A 26,655-nucleotide genomic window follows, 5' to 3' on the forward strand; every position below is an offset into this window, starting at 1 on the left:
TGGCCAATAACAGTGAATTGCCGGCGAACTCCTTTTGGTAAATCCGAGTATGTACAGTCCCATTGAAGATTGAACCCTCCAAGGTAATATCCAAAAATTGATGGTTTCATGATGATTGTCAAACCTAAATTCTAAATTAAGAGAATTTTTATTGAGATAGGTGACAAAAGACAAAATATCTGCAGGGGCTCAACCCATACAAGAAGTAGGTCATCTATATAGCGACCATACCATTGGATTGGACGTGGCAATAATTCTTCAAAAAACTGCCCAGTGATGTCAAATGACAAAGTAAAGAAAAAGAAAGGAAAATGAGACAAGGACGACGGGGACAACAGAAGGCAAAATTATCACCGACAAGCAAGGAACAGGAAACCGTAATGCAGGTGACAGCTGATTTGGACAATAATAGTATAGAAAACTGCCTTTTTCTCTAAAGATAATTTAACATGGGCTGAGAGATCTGTCCTTAAAACCTTGAGATCCTGACGAGATTTGGTTATCAGACAAGCCGATAAGGGAGGACCGGTTGTTGTCATGAATGCTGTGGATTATGGAACAGAAGCATTGCGTCAATTGGGTGATGCTTCAGCATATCATGTTTTACCAAATAATCCCACATTCATTTTCAGACAGCAGCTGTCTCATCTCCTAGACACAGGATGTAATATGGGCATTTTGTCTTCTAGTATGGTTGAAAATCTTTCTGTAAACAGCCCAGTGGTCCCAGTCTTTCATCACCTGCCCAAGTTACACAAACATACTGTACCTATTCAAGGTCGCCCCATAGTTGCGGGTATTGGGTCACTATTTGAGAGACTGGGCCACTGGGTTGATCAATACATACAGCCTCTGGTTACTAGGCTTCCGGGCTATATTAAAGATAGCTTGGTTGTCTTGGCCAGCATACAGGACATTATATGGACTGATGCCTCTCATTGGCTCACCCTGGATGTCAAGTCCCTCTATTCGTGTATATTCGTGTATATTCGTGTATATCGTGTATTCGTTTAGCTCTGGAGGCTTTGAAATTCAACTTGCTATAGTATATTTTTTTCCAATAGAAAATTGAAGGAATTTACTATAATGGCAGTCGATTTTCTACTTAGACACAACTATTTTATTTTTGATAATGTGTACTACCTCCAATGCAGAGGTGCCTCAATGGGAGCTAAGTTTTCACTGTCTTTGGCAAATTTGTATATGGGATGGTGGGAAGAAAAGTGTCATGAAAGGGTTCACCCGTTGGTGGCGCTGTCGGTCTCTTGGATCGCAGCACCAGTGTCTACCAGCGGGTGTCTTCCAACACCCAGGACCTGTAATAAGAGGACTTGCCTGTTGGTGGCACTGTTGGATCCTTGGGCCGTAGTACCAGTGTCCACCAGTGGGTGAATTCCGGCAGTGTGGAGCAGACAGCACCTCATGCGCTCAGGTGTTACGTGAGGTCAATTACTGGCAGTCTCATAAATACCCGGCAAGCCCTCACGTGCTTGCCTTGGTATCTTTCTCCCTGCGCCCTGACCTCACTGCCCGTAATCCTGACCTTGAGCCTGCATCTGTCCTGTCCTGTCCTGACCTGACCTGATCTGATCCAATCCCTATCCCGAGCCCTTCCTGGACCTGGACCATCCTGTTACCTGATTACCTTGGATCCCTGCCCTGCATCCATCCTCGCTCTGTCTTGTTGTTTTCCCATCCTTACCCATCTGCTGATCTCCTGCTGTATGACCTTGGCCTGGCTTTTGTTTACGGTTCTGGTATCTCCCATTTATTGTATATACTATTTTGTTGTTTGTGGGTCTTGGGGTTGGTTGTGCACTGTTATATTCACTTACTTGTCACCTATGTAAATAAATTCCATTATTATTCACTTACATGTGTTTCTGGTTTCCTCTGTGCAGTCCACACAGTCTGGTTTACTAATTCTCTGATAGTATACCAAGGCCATCCCTAACCGGACGTGGCTGCACTGAGGAATCACCCTGTTTTGCTGGGCGTGTTAAGATGGATTTTAATGAAATTATCTATTATTCTCTGCTGGTGGAAGAGGATGGTGAATGTTGCCGCCAGACTTTAAAAGATTGGACCAGTGACCAGCTGATGGAAACGATCCAATCAGCTTATTCCCTAGTGGATCAGGGTTATATATCATTTGAAGATGTTCAGCCCCTGATCCGGTTATGTGCAAAACCAGCCCTGTCATGCATTCCCGAAGGAAGTGACGATTTTTTTCCCCCTTCAATTATGGCCAGGTTGAGTCTCAGGTATGGTTGTTAGAGGATGATCCAGCCTTTTTCATGGAGCGTTATCCTTCTTGTTCCCAGCAGGTGTTGTCTGATTGCATCTATTCAGTGCAATCTCTGGTTAGTCAAGCTGTGTGTGGATCAATGTTTGTTCAACCTGTGCTACAGGCATGGTCAGATCTCCTGTATTTAGCAAAGCCACAACAACCCAGCCGTGCCAATAATCACCTGCCTTCCCAAGAATCTATCTCCCCATCGTTCATGGCAACCTCAGTTACAGCCCAGTATACACAGCTTTCCACCAAGTACTATTACCCAGTCTCTACTCACTGCACCTATCCTGCTTTCAATCCACCTGCCTCTTCTCCTCCACCTGTAACAATCCCACAAAACCCTCCTCCAGCCACTATTACTTTGTCTTCCTTTTGCCCAGTTACATCTTTTTCTTACAGCCCTGCTGTTACCAAAAAGGCTGCAGTGGCTAAACCAAAGAAGAAACAAAAGTTTTTCCCAACCCACACAATCCTGCCAGTATACCAACCTGCCTCCACACCAACCAACCTGTTCCTGCCTGCGTTCATGCCAGTTGAACCTGATGACCCACCTAAATCTGCCAACCCAGTGCCTGCTACCCAGTCTGACGTCCCAGTGCCTGCTGCCCAGTCTGACATCCCAGTGCCTGCTGCCCAGTCTGATGTCCCAGTGCCTGCTGCCCAGTCTGACGTCCCAGTGCCTACTACCCAGTCTGACGCTACCCAGTCTGACGTCCCAGTGCCTGCTACCCAGTCTAATGTTTCAGTACCTGCTGACTGGTCTGATGACCTTGTGTCCTTGTTCCAGCCTGAAGTTTTGCTGCCAGTGTTCCATTCTGATGTGCCTGCCTTCCAGTCTGATGTGCCCGCTTTCTAGTTTGATGTGCCCACTTTCCAGTCTGATGTGCCCACTTTCCAGTCTGATGAGCCTCTGTCTGCTGCCCAGCCTGATGATCCTCTGTCTGCTGCCCAGCCCGATAAGCCTCTGTCTGCTGTCCAGCCCGATGAGCCTCTGTCTGCTGTCCAGCCCGATGAGCCTCTGTCTGCTGCCCAGCCCGATGTGCCACTGTCTGCTGCCCAGCCTGATGTGCCACTGCCTGCTGCCCAGCCTGATGTGCCACTGTCTGCTGCCCAGCCTGATATGCCACTGTCTGCTGCCCAGCCTGATGTGCCACTGTCTGCTGCCCAGCCTGATGTGCCTCTGTCTGCTGCCCAGCCTGATGTGCCTTTGCCTACTGCCCAGCCTGATGACCCGGAGCTTGGTGCCCAGCCTGATGACCCAGAGCTTGCTGCCCAGCCTGATGACCCAGAGCTTGCTGCCCAGCCTATGCCTGGAGCCCACTGCCCAGCTTGATGTGCCTGTGCCTCTGCCTGCTGCCCAGCTTGATGTGCCTGTGCCTGCTGCCTGAGCTTGATGTGCCTATGCCCGCTGCCCAGCTTGATGTTCCTTTGCTTGCTGCCCAGCTTGATGTTCCTTGCCCGCTGCCCAGCTTGAAGTGCCTTTGCCTGCTGCCCAGCTTGAAGTGCCTTTGCCTGCTGCCCAGCTTGAAGTGCCTTTGTCCGCTGCCCAGCTTGAAGTGCCTTTGCCTGCTGCCCAGCTTGATGTTCCTTTGCCTGCTGCCCAGCTTGATGTGCATGTGCCTGCTGCCCAGCTTGATGTGCCTTTGCCCGCTGCCCAGCTTGATGTGCCTCTGCCTGCTGCCCAGCTTGAAGTACCGCTGCTTGCACCCCAGCTTGAAGTGCCTTTGCCTGCTGCCCAGCTTGATGTGCCTTTGCACGTTGCCCAGCTTGATGTGCCTTTGCCCGCTGCCTAGCTTGATGTACCTTTGCCCGCTGCCCAGCTTGATGTGCCTTTGCCCGCTGCCCAGCTTGATGTGCCTTTGCCTGCTGCCCAGCCTGATGACCCAAATCTTGCTGCCCAGCCTGTGCCCGCTGCCCAGTTTAATGTGCCAGCTGTTCAGCCTGATGTGCCTGTGCCTCTGCCTGCTGCCCAGCTTGATGTGCCTGCTGCCCAGCTTGAGGTTCCTATGCCCACTGCCCAGCTTGATGTTCTTTTGCCTGCTGCCCAGCTTTATGTGCCTCTGCCCGCTGCCCAGCTTGATGTGCCTTTGCCTGCTGCCCAGCTTGATGTGCCTTTGCCTGCTGACCAGCTTGACGTGCCTTTGCCTGCTGCCCAGCCTAATGAGCCTCTGTCTGCTGCCCAGCCTGATGTGTTCCTGTCTACTGCCCAGCCTGATGTGTTCCTGTCACCTGCCCAACCCGATGACCCAGAGCCTGCTGCCCAGCCCGATGACCCAGAGCCTGCTGCCCAGCCCGACGACTTGGAGCCTACTGCCCAACCCGACGACCCGGAGCCTGCTGCCCAGCCCGACGACCCAGAGCCTGCTGCCCAGCCTGATGACCCGGAGCCTGCTGCCCAGCCTGACGACCCGGAGCCTGCTGCCCAGCCCGACAACCCGGAGCCTGCTGCCCAGCTCGACAACCCGGAGCCTGCTGCCCAGCTCGATGACCCAGAGCCTGCTGCCTGCTCTGATGTGCCCGATGCCTGCTCTGATGTACCCGCTGCCCGGTTTGATGTGTCCGCTGCCCAGTCTGAAATACCCGATGCCCAGCCTGACGTGCCCTCATCCGTTGTTCGGTTTGAGGCCATAAACTTTGGACAATTACATCTAGTTGGAGCGTCCAGAGGCCACTCCTTTGAGGGGGGGTACTGTCATGAAAGGGTTCACCCGTTGGTGGAGCCCTTCCTGGACCTGTCCCTCCTGTTACCTGATTACCTTGGATCCCTGCCCTGTATCTTATCCATCCATCTTCTCCCTGTCCTGTTGGTTTCCCGTCCTTACCCATCTGCTGATCTCCTGCTGTATGACCTCGGCCTGGATTTTGTTTACGGTTCTGGTATCTCCCATTTATTATATATACTATTTTGTTGTTGTGGGTCTTGTGGCTGGTTGTGCACTGTTATATTCACTTACTTGTCACCTATGTAAATAAACACCATTATTATTCACTTACATGCATTTCTGGTTTCCTCTGTGCAGTCTACACAGTCTGGTTTACTAATTCTCTGACAAAAGGTTTCTCTTTTCTCCCTCCAATCCCTTCATTTGCCATATCCAATAGTATCGCTATTACTAATCGCTATATAGATGACCTACTTCTTGTATGGGTTGGAGCCTCTGCAGATAATTTGTCTTTTGTCACCTATCTCAATAAAAATTCTCTTAATTTAGAATTTAGTTTTGACAATCATCATGAAACCATAAATTTTTTGGATATTACCTTGGAGGGTTCAATCTTCAATGGGACTGTACATCCTCGGACTTACCAAAAGGAGTGTGCTAGCAATTCACTGTTATTGGCCACTAGTTGCCATCCCACGCAAACTATACGGTCAGTCCCAGTGGGCGAGTGTATTAGGGGCAGGCGCAATTGCTCCATGACAGAAATTTTAATTTTAATACTTTGGGTGCTATTCTCTGCCCTAGTTTGTAACAGTCCAAAGTTTCTGGAGGCACATGGCTGCACACCACAGGATCTTATGCTTCTGGTCTCGGCACTTGTCGCTTCTCTCCGAAACATAAAAGAAAACAGATTGTTTAAGTCGTGCTCCACGGGTAAAGAGCTCACAATCTGTGATTACATTAATTGTGGAACTAATAATGTGGTCTATTCAGTAGAGTGCACTTCCTGCAATCTATAATATGTAGGGTGCACCACAAGACCTTTGAGAACATGGATAAGTGAGCATTGCCATGGAGCATCTTATCCATCAGACAAGGGACTATCCAATGTATCAAAACATTTGAAACATCTCCATGTAGGGAATATGTCTGCCTTCTACTTCTATGGCTTAGAAGGGATTAAAAAACGACCTGGGGGGGGCATCTACATCGCAGGCTTCTTGAAAGAGAAGTCTGGTGGATCTTTCATTTACAAACTAGAGTGCCCTCAGGAATGAATCTCCACTATGATGTTGATCTTATTCTCCAATAGGTTTAGTGATGTTTTTGTGATATACTTCTTAATTTTTCTATTTTCATTTTTATCTTTATATTTTATTTTATTTTTTTTACATACTGTGTTTTTTTTACACAGATCCATGTTTTCTTTCCTTTCTCAGTGATCTATGTCATGATAAGTTTTGTTGGTCATCACTCCCTGAGAACAATACACCTGCAGCAGCGTTTTCGTTTATCTTCAATTACTGACATCATTCAATTAGTGGGAGTGACCTGCATTATCCTTTTATCTATACACTATTTATATGTTGTATTTTTCTATGGTGACTGTGCTGTGAATAAGGCTTGTGCCAAAACGCATCAGCCATCACGCTTTAATGGTCATGTTATAATAAAGTTTACAGAAGAATTTCCAGAGTTGCCGGCATTTCATTTTATTCTCAAGTATCTTAGCTGGATGGAAGGAGGACATCCCAAGCCAGAGTGCCTGGAGTAGGTGTGTTGTTTTTCTATTATCTTACCAGTGGCTTCACAGACTGAGCAGTGCTTTTCTTGTATGCAGTTATAATTTTGGAAGTGTTGTACTTGTGGGGTTTGTGTCTTTCAAATATTGGATGTTGGGGTGGCGTTGGCAGAAGGCTTTGTTTTTACCAGTACCAGTGTCAATTCGTTTTAAGCTAAACTATGTAAATATGTAATGAGGGAGATCTGCTTAGTGAAAAAAAACATATGTAAAGAAAAAAAAAAATCAAACCACATTTCACTTGGTTACATTTTTCATTATTTGAAGATTGGGATCTCTCTGATTACATTACTGGCTCTAGGCTTTTGTTCTACCAGTGTTTGCAATTCGATGGAAACTGTGAAAATGTATTAATCTTAGCTTCACACCATGCCTAATGAGTACACAATTTGGGAGATGAGTACATAATAAATGTAGTTATATTTTTTAGAGCTTGGGGCATTGCAGTTCTGTACACATAAAGAATAATATTGATTAGATAGGGATGTTAATGGATTTTTTGTTTGTGAGTTTGTGAGTCTTCCTCACTGCAGATAAACATAATTCCTTCACACATGCTGTTGTAGGCAGATGCTGCAATGCTCAGTATACACAATTCCTATTGTAGCCAAGTCCCAAGCCTCTCCAGGCCTAATGGTGACCCCCAGAGTTAGACAGCCAACATCGTTCTGTGTAGAGTGGGTTACGAGGCATGGCGGGTATAATGCAAGGTAGATTAATGGGCGCCAGACACTTCTTGAATGCAAAGAGATTTATTGTCTCTTAAACAGAACTGTGGGAGAGAGCGTTAGGGCCAGGACACCCTTTAGTAGTTGCAATGTTAATTTAGCAAACTCCGAGACTTCTATAGGTAGACAGCCATGCAGGGAAAGGCACCCAGCCGGACACCACATCTGCATGTGTAGACATGCTGTCTCCTATGGCAACTATCTTGAACAGTTTCTAACAAAGGTTGTAATGAACTCTTTCACTTCCTCCACAATAACCTTTTTAGATCTTCATTCAACTGAGCTCCCAGTCTATCACCTAGACCCGCTGATCCAATGCCACTGGATCTCCTGAGCTCTTCCAATCTTCTCACGGAGTATCTTCCTCAAGCGTCACCCCCGCGTCCCTGCTGGGTCCCTAGCTTGCCACTCACAGATACTCCTCAGGCTTTACCCCACTGGCCTGCTCGGTCCCTGGTTTGGCACACAATATTGCTCTGCAAGCATCACCTCCACTGGCTGGGTCCCTGACTTGACATATGCTTAAGTTTCCCAATTCTTCACCGTCCCCAGTTGGTGAGAATACTGCTCTGGTACTTGCTTCAGTTACGCTCAGTGGCCCCTGGTAGTAAGGTGGATGGTGCCTTAGTGGCCACAGCTTCCCCTCTACCTCCGACCATGACAGGTTCTCCAGCCGGCAGAACCGTTACTTCTGGTTGGATTGCAAGCCGCAATCCCAACCCTACACTGCTCTCTTGCTTCTGGATAGGCCCTCAGACAGCCTAGCAGCAAGATGTCCCCGGGATAGGCCTCAGGCTCCGGCCTAGCAGCCCGGGGCAGCACAACACACATCAAACCAGACAGCCATCCAGGTGGCACACCACCCTGATCACCTGACCTCACCCAAATAAATAGGCTCTCCCAGCAGGCAAAGGGACCTAAGAAAATCTCTGCCCATTGGCTGAGACACCTCATCTATTCCTAATCTGTCCTTGCAATGCCCTTGTCTTATCTAATGCCACCAGATACCTGGCCATCTAGTGACAGAAGAGAGAAGTGCAGCAATTCCAGAATTAGGGTGAAATCAATTGACCTCCTATCAATCGTCCAAAGCAACTATCACTTGGCCGGTAAATTTGCTAGCAACCCTGCCTAAACATCAGGGAGCTACACTATTTAGAATAAATTTCAAACAAAAAACCCTAATATGATCCACTTACGCAGTACCCCAGTAAGGAACAACACTTTCCCTGTTGATGACACACTAGCAACCTATCAGGTAATGTCAGTGGCAGTGGCGGCTGGTTTGCGCTTTTTGGGGCGCAAACAAACTGAAAAATACTGAAAAAAACATGAACTGCTGCCCTACTGTGCCTGTCAAATGCAGCCTTACTGTGCCCATCAAATGCAGCCTCACTGTGAACATCATATGCAGCCTCACTGTGCACATTATATGCAGCCTCACTGTGCCCATCAATTGCAGCCTCACTGTGCCCATCAATTGCAGGCTCACTGTGCCCATCAAATGCAGCCTCACTGTGCCCATCAAATGAAGTCTCACAGTGCCCATCAAATGAAGCCTCGCTGTGCCCATCAGTTGCAGCCTCACTGCGCACAACATATGCAGCCTCACTGTGCTAATCAATTTCAGCCTCCCTGTGCCCATCAATTGCAGCCTCACTGTGCCAGTGTGCCCATCAATGCAGCCTTAGTGTGCCAGTGTGCCTATCAATGCAGCCTCAGTGTGCCAGCGTGCCCATCAATGCAGCCTCACTGTGCCAGTGTGCCAATCAATGCAGCCTCAGTGCGCCAGTGTGCCTATCAATGCAGCCTCAGTGTGCCAGTGTGCCCATCAATGCAGCCTCACTGTGCCAGTGTGCCCATAAATGCAGCCTTAGTGTGCCAGTGTGTCCATCAATGCATCCTCACTGTGCCAGTGTGCCCAACAATGCAGCCTCAGTGTGCCAGTGTGCCCATCAATACAGCCTCACTGTGCCAGTGTCTTCATTAATGTAGCCTTATGCTATCAACAATCACCACGATCCATCCAGTCATTATCCACCATGCTGCAGTGCTTGCTCCTTGTCATGACTTTACAACAACAACAACAACGAGTATCTGTGGTATAAGTCCCAGCAAGCCTTCATCCAGTATAAATATATCCTCCAAAAATACAATTCCTGTCTCCTTACTGCCAAAAAGACCTATTTTATCATTCTCAACACCATTTCACACAGTACCCGTTACTACCTTTAACTCTTTACTTTATCCTTCACTACCTCCACCCACTAACTCACTCGATGGCCAGGAAATCGCACATCACTTAAAAAATACTCTTGATATAATTCATGATAAGATCCTCACTCTACAGATATCTTCCCTACCTATTATTCCGTGTCCACCTGCACACTCAATACTTCCCTCATTTAAGTCTGCTACTACAGAAAAAAAGTCACTAAACATTTTCCAAGTGTCACCTAACCACCTGGTCCCTGGATCCCATTCCCTCACAAATGCTACAGTCACCCTCTTGCTCTGTCCTACACTCTCTACTCACATCTTTAATCTCTCCCTCTCTTTTGGCATCTTCCCCTACCCTCTAAAATATGCACTGGTCACCCCCGTACTTAAAAAGCCCTTACTGATCCCACCAATCTTAACAACCTAAGACCCATCTCCTTGTTACCTTTTACCTCCAAACTTCTTGAACGCCTAGTCTACAATTGCCTAATCTACCACCTCACTGAGAATACCCTTCCTGATCCTCTTCAGTCTGGATTTCGCCACACTCCACAAAAACTGCTTTCCTAAAACTCACAAACAACTTACTAACAACTAAAACCAATGGTCACTATTCTGTACTGGACCTTTCTGCTGCCTTTGATAGAGTTGATCACCCCCTCCTCAAAAAAAAACCCTATTCCCTTGGCCTCTTTGTCTGTACTCTTCGTTGGTTCTCATCTTACCAAACTCACCGCACCTTCAGCATTTCTTCACACCTGCCTAAAACTTTTGAACAGTACTGGAAATATATATACATACACATTAACTCTGGGTTAATTTATGTTCGCAATGAGCTTTACCATTCCACTGCGCTACATAAAAATCGCACAACTGTGCTATCATTTTTATTAGCAGAATTTGTTGATGATATTTTCGGGCAAATTTAGGAATATTTTTTTAATTTTTAGCTATTTATTCTTAATAAATTCTAACGAAATAAAAATATATGTGTACAAAATTGCTACCAAACTATAGTCCTACTTACAGTGCCTTGAAAAAGTATTCATACCCCTTGAAATTTTCTACTATTTGTCATGTTACAACCAAAAATTTAAATGTATTTTATTTGGATTTTATGTGATAGACCAACACAAAGTGGCACATAATAATGAAGTTGAAGGAAAATGATAAATGGTTTTCAAAATTTTTTACAAATAAATATCTGAAAAGTGTGGCGTGCATTTGTATTCAGCTCCTTTACTCTGATACCCCTAACTAAATACTAGTGGAACCATTTGCCTTCAGATGTCACCTAATTAGTAAATAGAGTCCACCTGTGTGTAATGTAATCTTAATATAAATACAGCTGTTCTGTGAAGCCCTCGGAGGTTTGTTAGTGAACAAACAGCATCATGAAGGCCAAGGAACACACCACACAGTTCAGGAATAAAGTTGTGGAGAAGTTTAAAGCATGGTTAGGTTATAATAAACTATCCCAAGCTTTGTACATCTCATGGAGCACTGTTCATTCCATCATCCGAAAATGGAAAGAAGAGTATGGCACAACTGCAAACCTACCAAGACTTGGCCGTCCACCTAAATTGATAGGCCAGGCAAGGAGAGCATTCACCAGAGAAGCAGCCAAGAGGTCCATGGTAACTCTGGAGGAGTTGCAGAGATCCACAGCTCAGGTGGGAGAATCTGTCCACAGGACAACTTTTAGTCGATTAGCCACAAATCTGGCCTTTATGGAAGAGTGGCAGGAAGAAAGCCATTGTTGAAAGAAACCCATAAGAAGTCCAGTTTGCAGTTTGCGAGAAGCCATGTGGGGGACACAGCAAATATGTGAAAGAAGGTGCTTTGGTCAGATGAGACCAAAATTGAACATTTTGGTCTAAAAGCTAAACGCTATGTGTGGTGGAAAGCTAACACTGCACATCACCCTGAACACACCATCCCCACAGTGAAACATGGTGGTGGCAGCCATGGGCATCCGCAGAACTTTTTTCGGGGGAGCATCGTTTTAGGGTCATCCATGCGCCACCCCTTTTCGACACTGTCATTATCACATTGTTATGGACAGAGACAGCAGGTGTAGTACAGTCCCTAGGATAAGTAATGGATAATGGCCGACAGGCCCTCTTACCAGACCTAGCGAAACTACAGCAGTGATCCCTCCGGCTGGACGATCGCTCACTCTGGGTTCCCCGGGAGTGATTCTGGTCAGTAGTGTAGCATGTCTGTACCCTGGCATTAGCTCAGTCTTTCTCTGGTGGCGCTGGGCAGCGTGGCTCTCTCTAGTGGCGCTGGGCAGCGTGGCTCTCTCCGGTGGTGCTGGGCAGTGTGGCTCTCTCTCTGGCGCTGGGTAGCGTGGCTCTCTCTGGTGGCACTGGGTAGTGTGGCTCTCTGGTGGCGCTGGGCAGCGTGGCTCTCTCTCTGGTGACACTGGACAGCGTGGCTCTGTCTCTGGCTTCCGCCTAGCACACACCTCTTTCTTTGTCCTGTAGCACTCACTCCCACAGCTTTTTTCCAGGCTGCAGTCTCTCAATCTCTCTCTTGATCGAGCTGTTGCCTCCTTCCTGTGGAAAATGGGGCCACCAATCTTCCGGACTACATGTCCCATGATGCTCTCCTAGTCTCCTTTGATTGGCCCTCAGTTATGGCCAATGGGGAAGAAACGGAGCGGGCGGGGAAATTTGTGAAGCCGCTGTCTCTTCTTGCTGACAGGAAAAGGGGGGGGCGAGCAGGGTAAACCTCTAACTGCCTGCAGCTCGCCTTTCTCCTGACACAGCGCCGCTGAGTTCTCTGCTGGACTGAGCAGGGAAAAGATGGGGGGGCTTGACAGCATCCCCCATAATGACTCCACTGTGCTGAATAATCCAATCCCTGATTCCAGGGGGGGGGCACTTGACCCCCCTTGCCCCTACCTGCGGACGCTCATGGTGGAAGCATCATGTTATGGGGATGCTTTTCTTCAGCAGGGACAGGGAAGCTGTTTAGAGTTGATGGGAAGATGGGCAATGTTAGAAGAAAACCTTTTAGAGTCTGCAAAAGACTTGAGACTGGGGCGGAGGTTCACCTTCCAGCAAGACAATGACCCTAAACATACAGCCAGAGCTACAATGGAATGGTTTAGATCAAAGCATATTCATGTGTTAGAATGGCCCAGTGAAAGTCCAGACCTAATTCCAATTGAGAATCTGTGACAAGACATGAACATTGCTGTTCACAGATGGTCTCCATCCAGTCTGACAGAGCTTGAGCTATTTTGCAAAGAAGAATAGCCAAAAATTTCACTCTCTAGATATGCAAAGCTGGTAGAGACATCCCCAAAAAGACTTGCAGCTGTAATTGCAGCAAAAGGTGATTCTACAAAGTATTGACTCATTGGGCTGAATACAAATGCACGCCACACATTTCACATATCTATTTGTAAAAAATTTTGAAAACCATTTATCATTTTCCTTCCACTTCACAATTATGTGCCACTTTGTGTTGGCCTATCACATAAAATCCCAATAAAATAAATTTACATGTTTGGTTGTAACACAACAAAATGTGGGAAATTTCAAGGGGTTTGAATACTTTTTCAAGGTACTGTACCTATATGCTGTACATAAGAAACTAAAAAAACAACTAAAAACATCAATTGATTATTTATTTTCATATTTTTTATTTTTTTGCTATAATTTCAAGTAATTTTAATATAAAACTATTAATTAGAACTATTCAAAACATTCACAGTCTAAAACTTCAGACTGTTTTATGATCAAAATGATACAATTTTTGAGGTCTTTCAATATATTAATGAATACAAGCCATTCTCTGATTGGATAAGATGGAGAGGAGAGGTGATATTGTCACAATCTCTACCTCATACAAACCTTGTCTACAAGATTATCTTCTTCAACAGAGGTCTCTCAAATATGCGATATGCATACATATTGTTCATTGGTCCAAGCTGGACCAATGTAAGTATGCAATTAAGATCATACCTGTAGTTCAGATTTAACTCTTTAAATCCCATCAGTTGTCATCATTTACAGGAAAGAAATTCCTTTAGTCAGAAAAAAATAGTTATCAAACTAACTCTAGTCTTAAAATTCACGATCATAGAACTCATCAAAAGTTGGGATTTTCTCAGTCCTCGTCCTCACTAAGGGAGGTCTCCGATGACTCTGTGCATCTTCTCTGATCCAGCTGTCCAGGGAATCACTGCTTGAACTGTCATAACTAGTTTCAATCCCTTGTTTATGGAGCTGAAACCACAAACCCAGCTTGTTTTTCTGCAGATGGCAATCCGGTGTACCGTCAACTTCCCTCATGGTCCAATGCCAGCTATTTCCTAAATGGAAAAATATATACACTATAGCAATAACTAAGTATATGAAGTAGTAACTGAACTACACTGAAAATAATACGTACAGTAGATTTGAACAATAGTTCCATGTTTAATAAAATGTAAATAAATTCCAAATACGATAGCTGCTGACTTTTAATATTAGGACACCTGCCTATCCACGAATCCAGCAGTGTCTTCACCCTAGCCGATTTTTCAATCGGCTCTTGGGTGCTGCCACCACCACAGAAGCGTAACTAGAATCTTCAGTGCCCCAGTGCAAGAAACCACAAAGGGTCCCCACTAGGGATGGGCTTTATGGTCGGGTCGAACATGAGTTCGACGTGAACATTGGCTGTTCGCCAGTTCGCCGAACAGCGAACGATTTTGGGTGTTCGCGGCAAATTTGAAAGCCGCGGAACACCCTTTAAAAGTCTATGGGAGAAATCAAAAGTGCTAATTTTAAAGGCTTATATGCATGGTATTGTCATAAAAAGTATTTGGGGACCTGTGTCCTGCCCCAGGGGACATGTATCAATGCAAAAAGAAGTTTTAAAAACGTCCGTTTTTTGGGGAGCAGAGATTTGAATAATGCTTAAAGTGAAACAATAAAAGTGTAATATTCCTTTAAATTTTGTACCTGGGGGGTGTCTATAGTATGCCTGTAAAGGGGCGCATGTTTCCCGTGTTTAGAACAGTCTGACAGCAAAATGACATTTCAAAGGAAAAAAGTCATTTAAAACTACTGTAATGTACCTGGTAGTTGAGCCTGACTGGTGGAAGGAGACCTCTCTTAAACGCTGGTTCAGGAGCCGCTGGAAGTGGGAACAGTGGTCTCCTGAGCACAGTGGGTAGGAGGGCCTGATGTAGGTTCCAGCAGAAGCAGACACCGGAACTGGAAGGATGTCCCTCAGGGATGGCTGAATCGCGGATGCAGGCAACTGGTGCAGGCCGGAGGGCAGGCGGACAGATGCGATGACAGCAGCTGGAAGCAAACAAGCAGGCTGGAAGCAGCGTCACAGGACACAGGCAAACAAGGTCAGACAGTCCGTGTTGGCAGGAGATCAGGCAGGTATAAACAGGAGGGATGATCCAAGGATAGTCAGACAGGCAGGAGTTTGGCAACAGGTAACAGAATAAGCAAGGTCAGGCAAGCCGGGTCGGATTTGGAGACTGGAGAGTGGTCAGACGTAGCCGGGTCAATAGCAAACAATCAGCAAGCAGATACAGGAACTTTCAGGTGCAGAGCTGCAGACGAACAGCACCTGATATGAGCACCTGTGACTCTTTTAAAGGCCCCTTGGCGCCAAACGGCGCTAGCGCGAACGGGCGCGCGCACTGGCGCGCGCGCGCACCCGCGAATGCCCGTACGGGCGCACGCGGAAGCGCGCCGGCGCCCCCTGGTGGGGAATTTAGCTGAATTCGCCTAGAAACATTTCTTGTGGACCTGCGTGCACGCAGATTCACCCGACGACTGCTGACATGTCCCTGACAACTACTCACGGCCATTAATGAATTGTCGGTCCAACAATACACATAAAAGTTCATTGATAAAAACAGCATGGGATTTCCCCACAGGGGAACCCCGAACCAAAATTAAAAAAAAAAAAAAAAATGCGTGGGGGTCCCCCTAAATTCCATACCAGGCCCTTCAGGGCCTTCCTCCATCTTCTTCTTCATCTTCTTCTTCTCCATCTTCTTCTTCCTCTGCTCTTTTTGTCCCGCATCTTCCTCCAGGCATCTTCTCCGCTCTGTCCGCACGATCCGCCTCAGTGGGAGTCTTCTGCCATGTGACGCATCGGTTCTTCTGACATTTCTTATATAACGGAGGGCGGGGCCACCCGTTGATCCCACCCTCCTCTGACGCACGGGGACTTCCCTGTGACTTTCGTGGGGTGCGGGGTCACCCGTTTACGTAAATTTAAAGGAATATTACACTTTTATTGTTTCACTTTAAGCATTATTAAAATCACTGCTCCCAAAAAAATGGCCGTTTTTAAAACTTCTTTTTGCATTGATACATGTCCCCTGGGGCAGGACCCAGGTCCCCAAACACTTTTTATGACAATAATTTGCATATAAGCCTTTAAAATGAGCACTTTTGATTATTCATGTTCGTGTCTCATAGACTTTAACGGTGTTCGCGTGTTCGAACAAATTTTTTGCCTATTCGCAAGTTCTGCTGCGAACCGAACCGGGGGGTGTTTAGCTCATCCCTAGTCCCCACCAGGGGCGTTGCTAGGTTACAAAAGATCTCGGGCTAGAGCCCATAGTAGTGAAGTAAAGAAAGTCATACACTTGGGCGGGCATACACATGTATATAATATACATGTGTGTGTGTGTGTATATATGAGTGTGTATATATATATATACATATCTGAGTGTGGATCCCCCACTTACATCAGGGTCCCCAGAGAGCCCCCCCTTTCATCAAGGTCCCCAGAGAGCCCTTCCTTACATCAGGGTCCCCAGAGAGCCCCCCCTTTCATCAAGGTCCCCAGAGAGCCCTTCCTTACATCAGGGTCCCCAGAGAGCCCCTTCTTACATTATGGTCCCCAGAGAGCCACCGCTCTTACATCAGGGTCCCCAGATATCCTCCCCTTTACATCAGGGTCCCCAGAGAGCCTCTTCCTTACATCAGGGTCCCCAGAGAGCCCCTCCTTACATCAGGGTCCCCAGAGAGTCTCCCCATACATCAGGGTCCCCAAAGAGCCTCCCCATACATCAGGGTCCCCAGAGAGCCTCCCCTTACATCAGGGTCCCCAGAGAGCCTCCCTACTTACATTAGGGTCCTCAGAGCCCCCCTCATTACATCAGGGTCCCCAGAGAGCCCCTTCCTTACATCAGGGTCCCCAGAGAGCCCCTCCTTACATCAGGTTCCCCAGGGAGCCTCCCCTTACATCAGTGTCCCCAGAGAGCCCCCCTTACATCAGTGTCCCAAGAGAGCCTCCCCTTACATCAGGGTCCCCAGAGAGCCTCCCTACTTATGTTAGGGTCCCCAGAGCCCCCCTCATTACATCAGGGTCCCCAGAGAGCCCCCCTTACATCAGTGTCCCAAGAGAGCCTCCCCTTACATCAGGGTCCCCAGAGAGCCTCCCTACTTATGTTAGGGTCCCCAGAGCCCCCCTCATTACATCAGGGTCCCCAGAGAGCCCCCCTTACATCAGTGTCCCTAAAGAGCCTCCCCTTACATCAGGGTCCCCAGAAATCCCCCCTTCCATCAGTGTCCTCAGAGAGCCCCCCTTACATCAGTGTCCCCAGAGAGCCCCCCCTTAAATCAGTGTCCCCAGAGAGCTTCCCCTACCTTTGGGTGGCACAGTGGTATAGTGGATAGCACTTTTGCCTAGCAGCAAGAAGGGTTGCTGAGTCGAATCCCAACATGACACTACCTGCCTGGAGTTTGCACGTTCTCCCTGTGCCTACGTCAGAACGCCATCCGTCAGAACGCCTCCATACAAGGAGTCCAAACTCCCTCCGAACACCATAAACTGTCCCTTTACGTGGATGTTCTGTTGATATATGCCCGGCAACCCCATATGACCCTGCCTTCACTCTTTTCTGAGTTCAAGCGCTTCGGCTCTTTTAATAACTTTAAGCTCAATATCTCCAAAACAGAGGCCCCTCAACATCTCCTTATCCGCCCCACAATGTCCTTACTTCCCTCCAACTATTCCTTCCAATGGCAGACCAAGGGCATCTCCTACTTGGGCATAATGATACCTGTCAACCTTTCTAACCTCTTTTCACTGAACTACATCCCTCTCCTCTCCCGTCTCCGGAAAGGCTTTGCTTCCTGGGGGGGCACTGTCCTACCCTGGTTCGGCCAAATAATCACCATTAAAATGGATACTCTGAAAACTTATAGCAACCTCTGGAGGAATGCTAGGGCTCCACGGAACCCTGGTTGAGAATCACTGCTCTAAAGACATGCTGATACTGTCCAAACTGGCCCTAGTATGTGTGTGTATGTGTAATAGGGACCTGTAATAAGTATATTGTGGGCGGCACAGTGGTGTGGTGGTAGCACTCTCGCCTAGCAGTAAGAAGGGTCGCTGGTTCAAATCCCAACCACGACACTACCTGCCTGGAGTTTGCATGTTCTCCCTGTGCCTGCGTGGGTTTCCTCCGGGTACTCCGGTTTCCTCCCACACTCCAAAGACATGCGGGTAGGTTAATTGGATCCTGTCTAAATTGTCCCTAGTATGTATGAATGTGAGTTAGGGACCTTAGATTGTAAGCTCCTTGAGGGTAGGGACTGATGTGAATGTACAATGTATATGTAAAGCGCTGCGTAAATTGACGGCGCTATATAAGTACCTGAAATAAATAAATAAATAAATATTGCCAGAATATAATCAGCTCTGCAATATCCCCTGGAACACATATCAGTCCATGCTTACCAATAGCAGCTGGCAAAAGTGAGTATATTCTCCTGCATAGCAGTACAGAAACCCTCAGCTCTGCAGTGTCATATGCCACCTACCATATGAGAGCGTGAACAACCTACATTGGTCCTAAATGTCCCACACTTTTTGGAAAAATTGATTTACAGCTCATTATAACCAAATATACATTAGCTCTAACAATCAGCAAGCACAGCAGGCATAAGATTTTTATCAGGGGAAAGGTGAAGGATATATTCGGTGCTACAGTGAAAGTGCTCTGAGTCTAGGCTTAGCAATATATTTACACTGTAAATCTCACCATGATCCATATTAAAAGTTTCATCATGTTCCATCGGCAGGAAATCTTCATCTTCATGACACCTCATTGTATTTCCTCTCACTTTGTTAGCCTTCATTTCCTTCATTTTATGTTTATTGATCTTACTCTCTCGGTGGATGTTCTTCTTCACTTCTGCCTGAGACTTTAAGTGATTCATCTGTACAAGCAAAAGACACGAGAGATGTCACTGCAAAGAGCGATGGCAAATGGACGAGTGGTCATGTCCTAGCTTTACTCTTAGTTCCCTGTATAAGTAGCAATCATTTTAAATTCTTCTTTCAAATATTTCCTTAAAGTAACAGTAAGAGAAGCTTCAGGCAAATAGACAGTTGAAATACATACAGTATATTGGAACTTTTTTCCTCCCAAAAGATTTCCAGTTCTGTTCAGCCATTCTTATGATTCAGGCAACCCTGTCATACAGTAGAGCTACTGTAAGTTGGGCTCACATGTTGTGGTTGAAATTTTAATAGTGTCATGACTGATTGATTCCCCATGTCTATGTATTGGTTCAGCTAACTAGTCCTTATGTGCCAAAGGGACAAGAAAACATCCTGTTCTCGGTCACACAGCGTCCAGTGCATACCTTGCTATCTAGATGTGTACCTATATGGGTCTCAATTGCGACCCCCCCATGCACACCTGAATAGCGGTGGGGGAAGCTGCATATAGATTAACTGATCTCTACATTTTCCTTATGCAGCTGCTGATTGCCTGCGGGCGGTAGAGGTGGAGAAGCGGGCATTCAGTGGCTGCAGAAGAAAAATGGAGAGATTGGTTTCTCTATATGCAGCTGCCTCCACCGCTGCTCTCGATCTTAGGCTCTTTCCTTCTTGGATGGACTGTCCATGGCTCGCACCCCTTTTCATTTGGTGGACTTCAGCATTACGTGTGGGTGTTTCCCCAGTGAGCCTGCATACAAATACAGTCTGGCTAAGAATCCCCACTCTTCTATATTGACATCCACCCATCAAGGCATTCTGGTATTTGAATAACTACTCCTCCCAAGAGCCATGCCACTGCTTGCATCCATGCCAAGGGCTCTTGGGAGCAGTACTGAGACAGGGTGCTGTGATGATTTCAGGATACTATATTTAACACCCTGGTGGTCCCACCCACCATCTATGATCTGCCCATGTTGCATAGAGACCCAGTGATGATGTTACCAGGGTCTACAATTAGGAACAGTGTGTAAAGAAAACGGAAAGGTTTTATTAAAACATGTAATTAGCATGTTGATGACGAGGGAAAGGATTCCTCCAGGGAAAGCAAAATATAAGTAGATTAAACTTCAGCTTTAATCATTTCATTCCAATTCCCAGAGTTCTGCTTTCACTGCTTTTGGTATGTATATACTGTATGTGCGGCAAAATTCTAAATTAGTTTTGACTTTCAAGATATGATTATGTATTTGCTGGCTAATTATGGGAACCAATATAACACTTTCTAGCAAATAACAGGAGCTCTGTAAACCTTGGCAACCAATCAGAGATAGCCTTTCATTGGTCATACAACAGAAAGCTGAACTTTTGACTGGTTGCCATTAGTTACCACTCTTTTCCTTATCAAATAGGTCTGTATGAGGAGAAGGGGCGCTCTTCTGCTCTGGATGCCAAATCAAAAAAGCACCAGAGTTTTTCCACTCTGTATTATCCACCATTGTTTCTCTCACCTCTTCGCGCTTGCGGTTTATTTCTTGCATTTGCATCTTGTGAATGTGCTGTCTCCTCACTGAAGATTGTTTGCCCATTAATGCTTTCTTTTCCAGCACCTAAGACACAAATAATATTATTTCTCTTATTCTCTATAAAGCAGGAGTCAACCCAAAACTCATTATTAAATGCCAAATTGAAATCTCAAATTATGTTATAATTTCAAAATAATTTTTCCTTTATTTTTCCAGATTTTTGACATAAAATACAATCTTTTCAGCTAAAATGCTGAAACTTTCTTTTTACTACAGTCCCCCATGATGGCAGAGCTAAGGAACAACCACACACACACTTCAGCACAAGTGTCCTCAAACAGACTGGTATTGCAGACAAGAGGAGAGGTGTGTTAAACCACCTGTATTACTGATAGCTGATTACTGAGTGTGTTCGGTCTCGGTTCACACATATGCGATGCGGGGACCAGCGCACCTCATCTAACTCGTAGGCAGTTCACACTGCTCTATGTGAGCTGCTGCATCAATAGAAAGTTAATGACACCCCCAAATCAGTTTGCAGAATGCAGCAGAACGCAGGGCGAACTGTGGAGTTGGTTGGATCGCATGGGGGTACACCCCCATGCGATCCGATTCCAGTGTAGACCAAAAAAAGGGTCCTGCACCATTTTTGGTGCGAATGCGATGCGATTTCAAACTGAATTCGCATCACACAGACATCACATGTGATGTGCACAGCAATGCAATGTCTGGCATCACATATGTGTGAAGCCAGCGTGAATCAGCATCTGTGGACTGTAAAATCATGTGTAGACACCTTTTATAACTATAGTAGCAGGCAAGATTATGACAATAAGGGCACTTTCACACTGAGGCACTGGAGCGTTTTTTGCTATTTTTGCGGCGCTTTACTGTCATTTTAGCGGCGCTTTTCTGACGCTAGCACTTGTAACCCCCGCTAGCAGCCAAAAATGGGTTAAAAGGTTAATTGATTTCAATAGGCAGGGGAGCTTTAGGAGCCGCTCCTAAAGCACCTCAAGAATGCTGTTTGCAGGAAAATTTTTTAGTGTCCTGCCAGCGCACCACTCCAGTGTGAAAGCATTCGGCTTCCACACTGGAGTGACAGTAGAGGCGCTTTAGAGGCGCTTTACAGGTGCTATTTTTAGCGCTATAGCGTCTGTAAAGCGCCTCAGTGTGAAAGCAGCCTAAGGGCAGTTACTGCAATGTCTATTTGACTGCATATCTATGTATTTCACTTCAATCTAACTTTTAAAGGTGGTTAAGTGAGACAAGATTTGTTTTGCTGTATTTTGTACATTGGTACCCCGATAGCAAGGATAACTTGCCATAAATTTGTGGCAGTGTTGAATTGTAAGCCTTGTTGTGCACATTTTCACTGGCAAGTTGTACACTTGCAGAAGCACAAGTTCTAGTTGAAACTTTTCCAATTTGTAGTAGATTTTGCATGGCAAGTCTCTATCAAGAGCAAAGTTGCAGTGGTGAGTCTACAGCAAGAGTTCTGCAAGTCTACAGCATGACAATTCAGCAACAGTGACCCCTGTGGTGGGATGACTATTGCACAGCATACCTCAACCAGAACTTGCAGCAGAATTGCAGAATGTTTGCAAAGAAAGTTGATCTGGAGTCATGCAATGCAGGCTTGCTGCAATTTTCACAAACTTGTGAAACCTGGCTAGTCTAGCAATAGTTTAGCAAGTCATTTTTAAACTTGCAGTACAATTTCTTGCTATCTGGGTATTTAATGAATAAGCCTATACAAAGTATTTTTGCTTGATTTTAAATTTCCCTCCCCCCACATAGCATTGGGTAGCTTTCTTCTTTGTATACATTGCAGTGTTTATTAGTAGCCCCACAGGTCAATCTTTAAAGCCGGTAGCCCCCAATTTTTTTTAAAAAGACAGTGTCAAAATAAAAAATAAAAAGTAAAATAAATAAAAATTTAAAAAAAATTTAAAGCGCCTCATCCCGACGAGCTCGCGAGCAGAAGGGAACACATACGTGAGTAGCGCCCGCATATGAAAACAGTGTTCAAGCCAAATATGTGAGGTATCGCCACGATCGTTAGAGCAAGAGCAATAATTCTAACCCTAGACCTCATCTGTAACTCAAAACTGGTAACCTGTAGAAATTTTCTAAACGTCGCCTATGGAGATTTTTAAGGGTAAAAGTTTGTCGCCGTTTTACGAACAGGCGCAATTTTGAAGCATGACATGTTGGGTATCAATTTACTCGGTGTAACATTATCTTTCACAAAATAAAAAAAATGGGCTAACTTTACTGTTGTCTTATTTTTTAATTTAAAAAAGTGTATTTTTTTCAAAAAAAGTTCACTTGTAAGACCGCTGCGCAAATACAGTGTGACAGAAAGTATTGCAACAATTATTCTCTAGGGTGTTAGAAATATATAATGTTTGGGGGTTCTAAGTAATTTTCTAGCAAAAAAATAGATTTTTACTTGTAAAAACCAAGTCTAAAAAATAGGCCTGTTCCTTAAGTGGTTAATAAGATCTGTGTGTGCACTATGATCTATTCTCAACAAGCTTATGTGTGATATCTTCATTACTACTGATGATGTGAGAAATGTGAGACCAAAAACTGTCATCCTTATAATGGCTTTTTTGGGCAGGTTTTAATGGCTTGTTTTAATGTCATCAGTTTAAGGCTGATTTCACACTATTGCGAATTGAATGCGGATTTCTCCACATCCAATTCGCATGTCAGGAGATTGTGACCGGCTCTCTATGGAGCCGATTCACACATCTCCGGAGCGGCTCCAATGCGAATTGCACAGGAGTCTGTACGTCTTCTGGTCCGTTTCAGGTCCGAATTCAGCCAAAAATCTGAACTGAAATCGGACCTAAAACAGTGAACAGGGACGCACCGAAACCCCTGCTGTGAGCCGCTTTATGTGGCAGTGTGAACCCAGCCTGAAATTAGTATAATACACACTTATTCAGAATTCAATGACAATTAATATGAGATGGGTATAAACAGGCAGCGCAAAAAACATAAATCATACAAATATGAATTAATATGAATCATAAAGTGAAAAAAATTATACAAGTGAATATACAGTGCCTTGCAAAAGTATTTACCCCCCTTGGCTTGTTACCTATTTTGTTACATTACAGCCTTTAGTTCAATGTTTTTTTAATCTGAATTATATGTGATGGATCAGAACACAATAGTCTAAGTTGGGGAAGTAAAATTAGAAATATATATACATAAAACTATTTTTAGAAATAAAAAACTGATAATTGGCATGTGCGTATGTATTCACCCCCTTTGTTATGAAGCCCATAAAAAGCTCTGGTGCAACCAATTACCTTCAGAAGTCACATAATTAGTGAAATGATGTCCACCTGTGTGCAATCTAAGTGTCATGTGATCTGTCATTACAGATACACACCTTTTTGAAAGGCCCCAGAGGCTGCAACACCTAAGCAAGAAGCACCACTAACCAAACACTGCCATGAAGACCAAGGAACTCTTCAAACAAGTAAGGGACAATGTTGTTGAGAAGTACAAGTCAGGGTTAGGTTATAAAAAAATATCCAAATCTTTGATGATCCCTAGTAGCACCATCAAATCTATCATAACCAAATCGAAAGAACATGGCACAACAGCAAACCTGCCAAGAGACGGCAGGGTAACTCTGGAGGAGCTGCAGAGTTCCACAGCAGAGAATGGTGTATCTGTACATAGGACGACAATAAGCCGTACGCTCCATAGAGTTGGGCTTTATGGCAGAGTGGCCAGGAGAAAGCCATTACTTTCAGCAAAAAACAAAATGGCACATTTTGAGTTTGCGAAAAGGCATGTGGGAGACTCCCAAAATGTATGGAGGAAGGTGCGCTGGTCTGATTATACTAAAATTGAACTTTTTGGCCTTCAAAGAAAATGCTATGTCTGGCGCAAACCCAACACATCATAATCACCCAAAGAACACCATCCCCACAGTGAAACATGGTGGTGGCAGCATCATGCTGTGGGAATGTTTTTCAGCATTCGGAACTGGGAAACTGGTCAGAGTTGAGGGAAAGATGGATGGTGCTAAATACAGGGATTTTCTTGAGCAAAACCGGTACCACTCCGTGTGTGATTTGAGGCTAGGACGGAGGTTCACCTTCCAGCAGGACAATGACCCCAAACACACTGCTAAAGAAACACTTGAGTAGTTTAAGGGGAAACATATAAATGTGATGGAATTGCCTAGTCAAAGCCCAGACCTCAATCCAATAGAAAATCTGTGGTCAGACTTAAAGATTGCTGTTAACAATTGCAAACCATCCAACTTGAAGGAGCTGAAGCAGTTTTGCCAGGAGGAATGGGCAAAAATCCCAGTGGTAAGATGTGGCAAGCTCATAATGACTTATTCAAAGCGACTTGGAGCTGTGATAGGCGCAAAAGGTGGCTCTACAAAGTATTGACTTTAGGGGGGTGATTAGTTATGCACATTGACTTTTTCTGTTATTTTGTCCTATTTGCTGTTTGCTTCACAATTAAAAAAAAAAACATCTTCAAAGTTGTGGGCATGTTCTGTAAATTAAATGATGCAAATCCTCAAACAATCCATGTTAATTCTAGGTTGTGAGGCAACAAAACACGAAAAATGCCAAGGGAGTGGATACTTTTGCAAGGCACTGTATAGAAAAACTCATAAGCTCATAAACAGTTCATGTTTCAAAGAGAGTACATATATTCGTGATTCAAATATTTATGTTCAATCACCCAAGTAAAAATAAATAATTGCTGTGAAAACCTTCTGCCACCAAATATAGTGTAAGGAAGCTTACCAGAACAGTGGGACCCTATTTCCATATACCAAATGGGTCAAACAGACTTTGGTGTCTCAACACTGGAATCATCGCCAAATTCCGACAACCAACGTAGCCAATGGAATGGTATGTAAACTTATAGAACCTTTTAGAGTGTGGAGTCCTCTCATCAATACTCCGTTAGGACATGAATCCAAGGAGAAAAGATAGGAGACTCAGAGCTGCATGCACTTTCAACACAGATGGTGTATTTGTGATCACTAATAGTGACACAGAAATTGGAGGTTTATTCACTAGACTAAAGAATGTTATGGTCTCTGAAATTCGTTTATTTTGGGATATATAATTTTTAGAACAATATGTTTCTGAACACATGGTGCCAAGGAGCCTTAGGTGGGATATCAACCCCCAACAAGGTGATTCTGATCTGGAGTCATGGTTTAAGTACTTTAATGAGGCCTGTACCAATTTTCTTAATTTCCTTATTACCAAAAATAGGAATAGATTGCTTTAGACAAAGAAATTAAAGATCTGAAGGATAAACTTATTCCCGTAAAGAGTATGGCTGAATATAGTTCTCTCTCTTCTAACCTCCAAAATCATCTGGAGAAAGAGGAGAAAGATCAAAGAAATAGAAAACAGAAAAAGTATTATAGAGATGTTGGAGACTATAAAACAGGAATAGTGTTTAACTGGCGAAAAAAGATCTCTTTAGAAACCATTCCAAATTACTCCTCTGGCATTGTGAATGCTCAGGTGAATCAGCCGGGAATTGATGTTGGTCCCTCTTCCAATAATGGATCTACACAGGTTTATGAAGAGGGAAGACCCAACCAGAGAGATAGTTCCCCCTTCCAACGAGGACAACATTCTAGTTTCCACACCCCTAATAACGAACAGAGGGACAGAGGTTCCTATTCTAACAGAAGAGGAGGTAGGGGCTCCCACAGGGGCCACCAACGCAATCACAGCAGTCACTATAGGGACATTGGTCAAGATGGTAACTATGGGAGAGACTCCTCAGCAAGGTATGGTAATAGGTAATTATCAAACATCAAACAATTCTAATCAATGCTATTCCAACCATCCAAGTTTACTTGTATACAGTAGATACTCCCCCTTAAGAGATACTCACCATGATGAACAATATTTATACACACTCACCCTATAACTACAACCAACACAATCCCAATTGTGATAATCAGGTTTTTCCCAGGGACACCCAGGGGAAAAAAACAGGGCCAAACCAAAGAGAGACTTCAGAGGAAAAAAAATGAGAGTGTAATCAACCAAGGAGTATTTAACCTTAGTAATAAGGAAATTAGTGAACAAGAGCAATTAGTCCTTAATAGAGGTCTCAAGTTTGCCCCTCCTAAAAAGTTGGACAAATTCGGGACCTTTGTAGACATACATAAACATAATTTGTAAATTTATTT

The 26,655-nt window shown here is 44.9% G+C and overlaps 1 protein-coding gene across 2 annotated transcripts in view; it reads right to left on the bottom strand.

Moving 5' to 3' along the window:
* Positions 1-13,346: 13,346 nt before the first annotated feature.
* Positions 13,347-26,655, bottom strand: part of CCDC198 (coiled-coil domain containing 198) — a 78,669-nt gene continuing 65,360 nt past the window's right edge. Inside the window, exons 4-6 of one of the 2 annotated variants that reach the window (XM_073610709.1) lie at positions 20,427-20,525; positions 18,734-18,911; positions 13,347-14,035 (exon numbers count right to left, since the gene is read on the bottom strand). In XM_073610709.1, coding sequence (XP_073466810.1) covers positions 13,788-14,035; positions 18,734-18,911; positions 20,427-20,525 — 525 coding nt within the window. In that variant the 3' untranslated portion in view covers positions 13,347-13,787. The remainder of the gene's footprint in view (positions 14,036-18,733; positions 18,912-20,426; positions 20,526-26,655) is intronic. The other variant, XM_073610708.1, reaches the window with a different exon arrangement.

The sequence above is a fragment of the Aquarana catesbeiana genome, linkage group LG13, assembly GCF_042186555.1.
Source record: "Aquarana catesbeiana isolate 2022-GZ linkage group LG13, ASM4218655v1, whole genome shotgun sequence".
Classification (NCBI taxonomy): domain Eukaryota; kingdom Metazoa; phylum Chordata; class Amphibia; order Anura; family Ranidae; genus Aquarana; species Aquarana catesbeiana.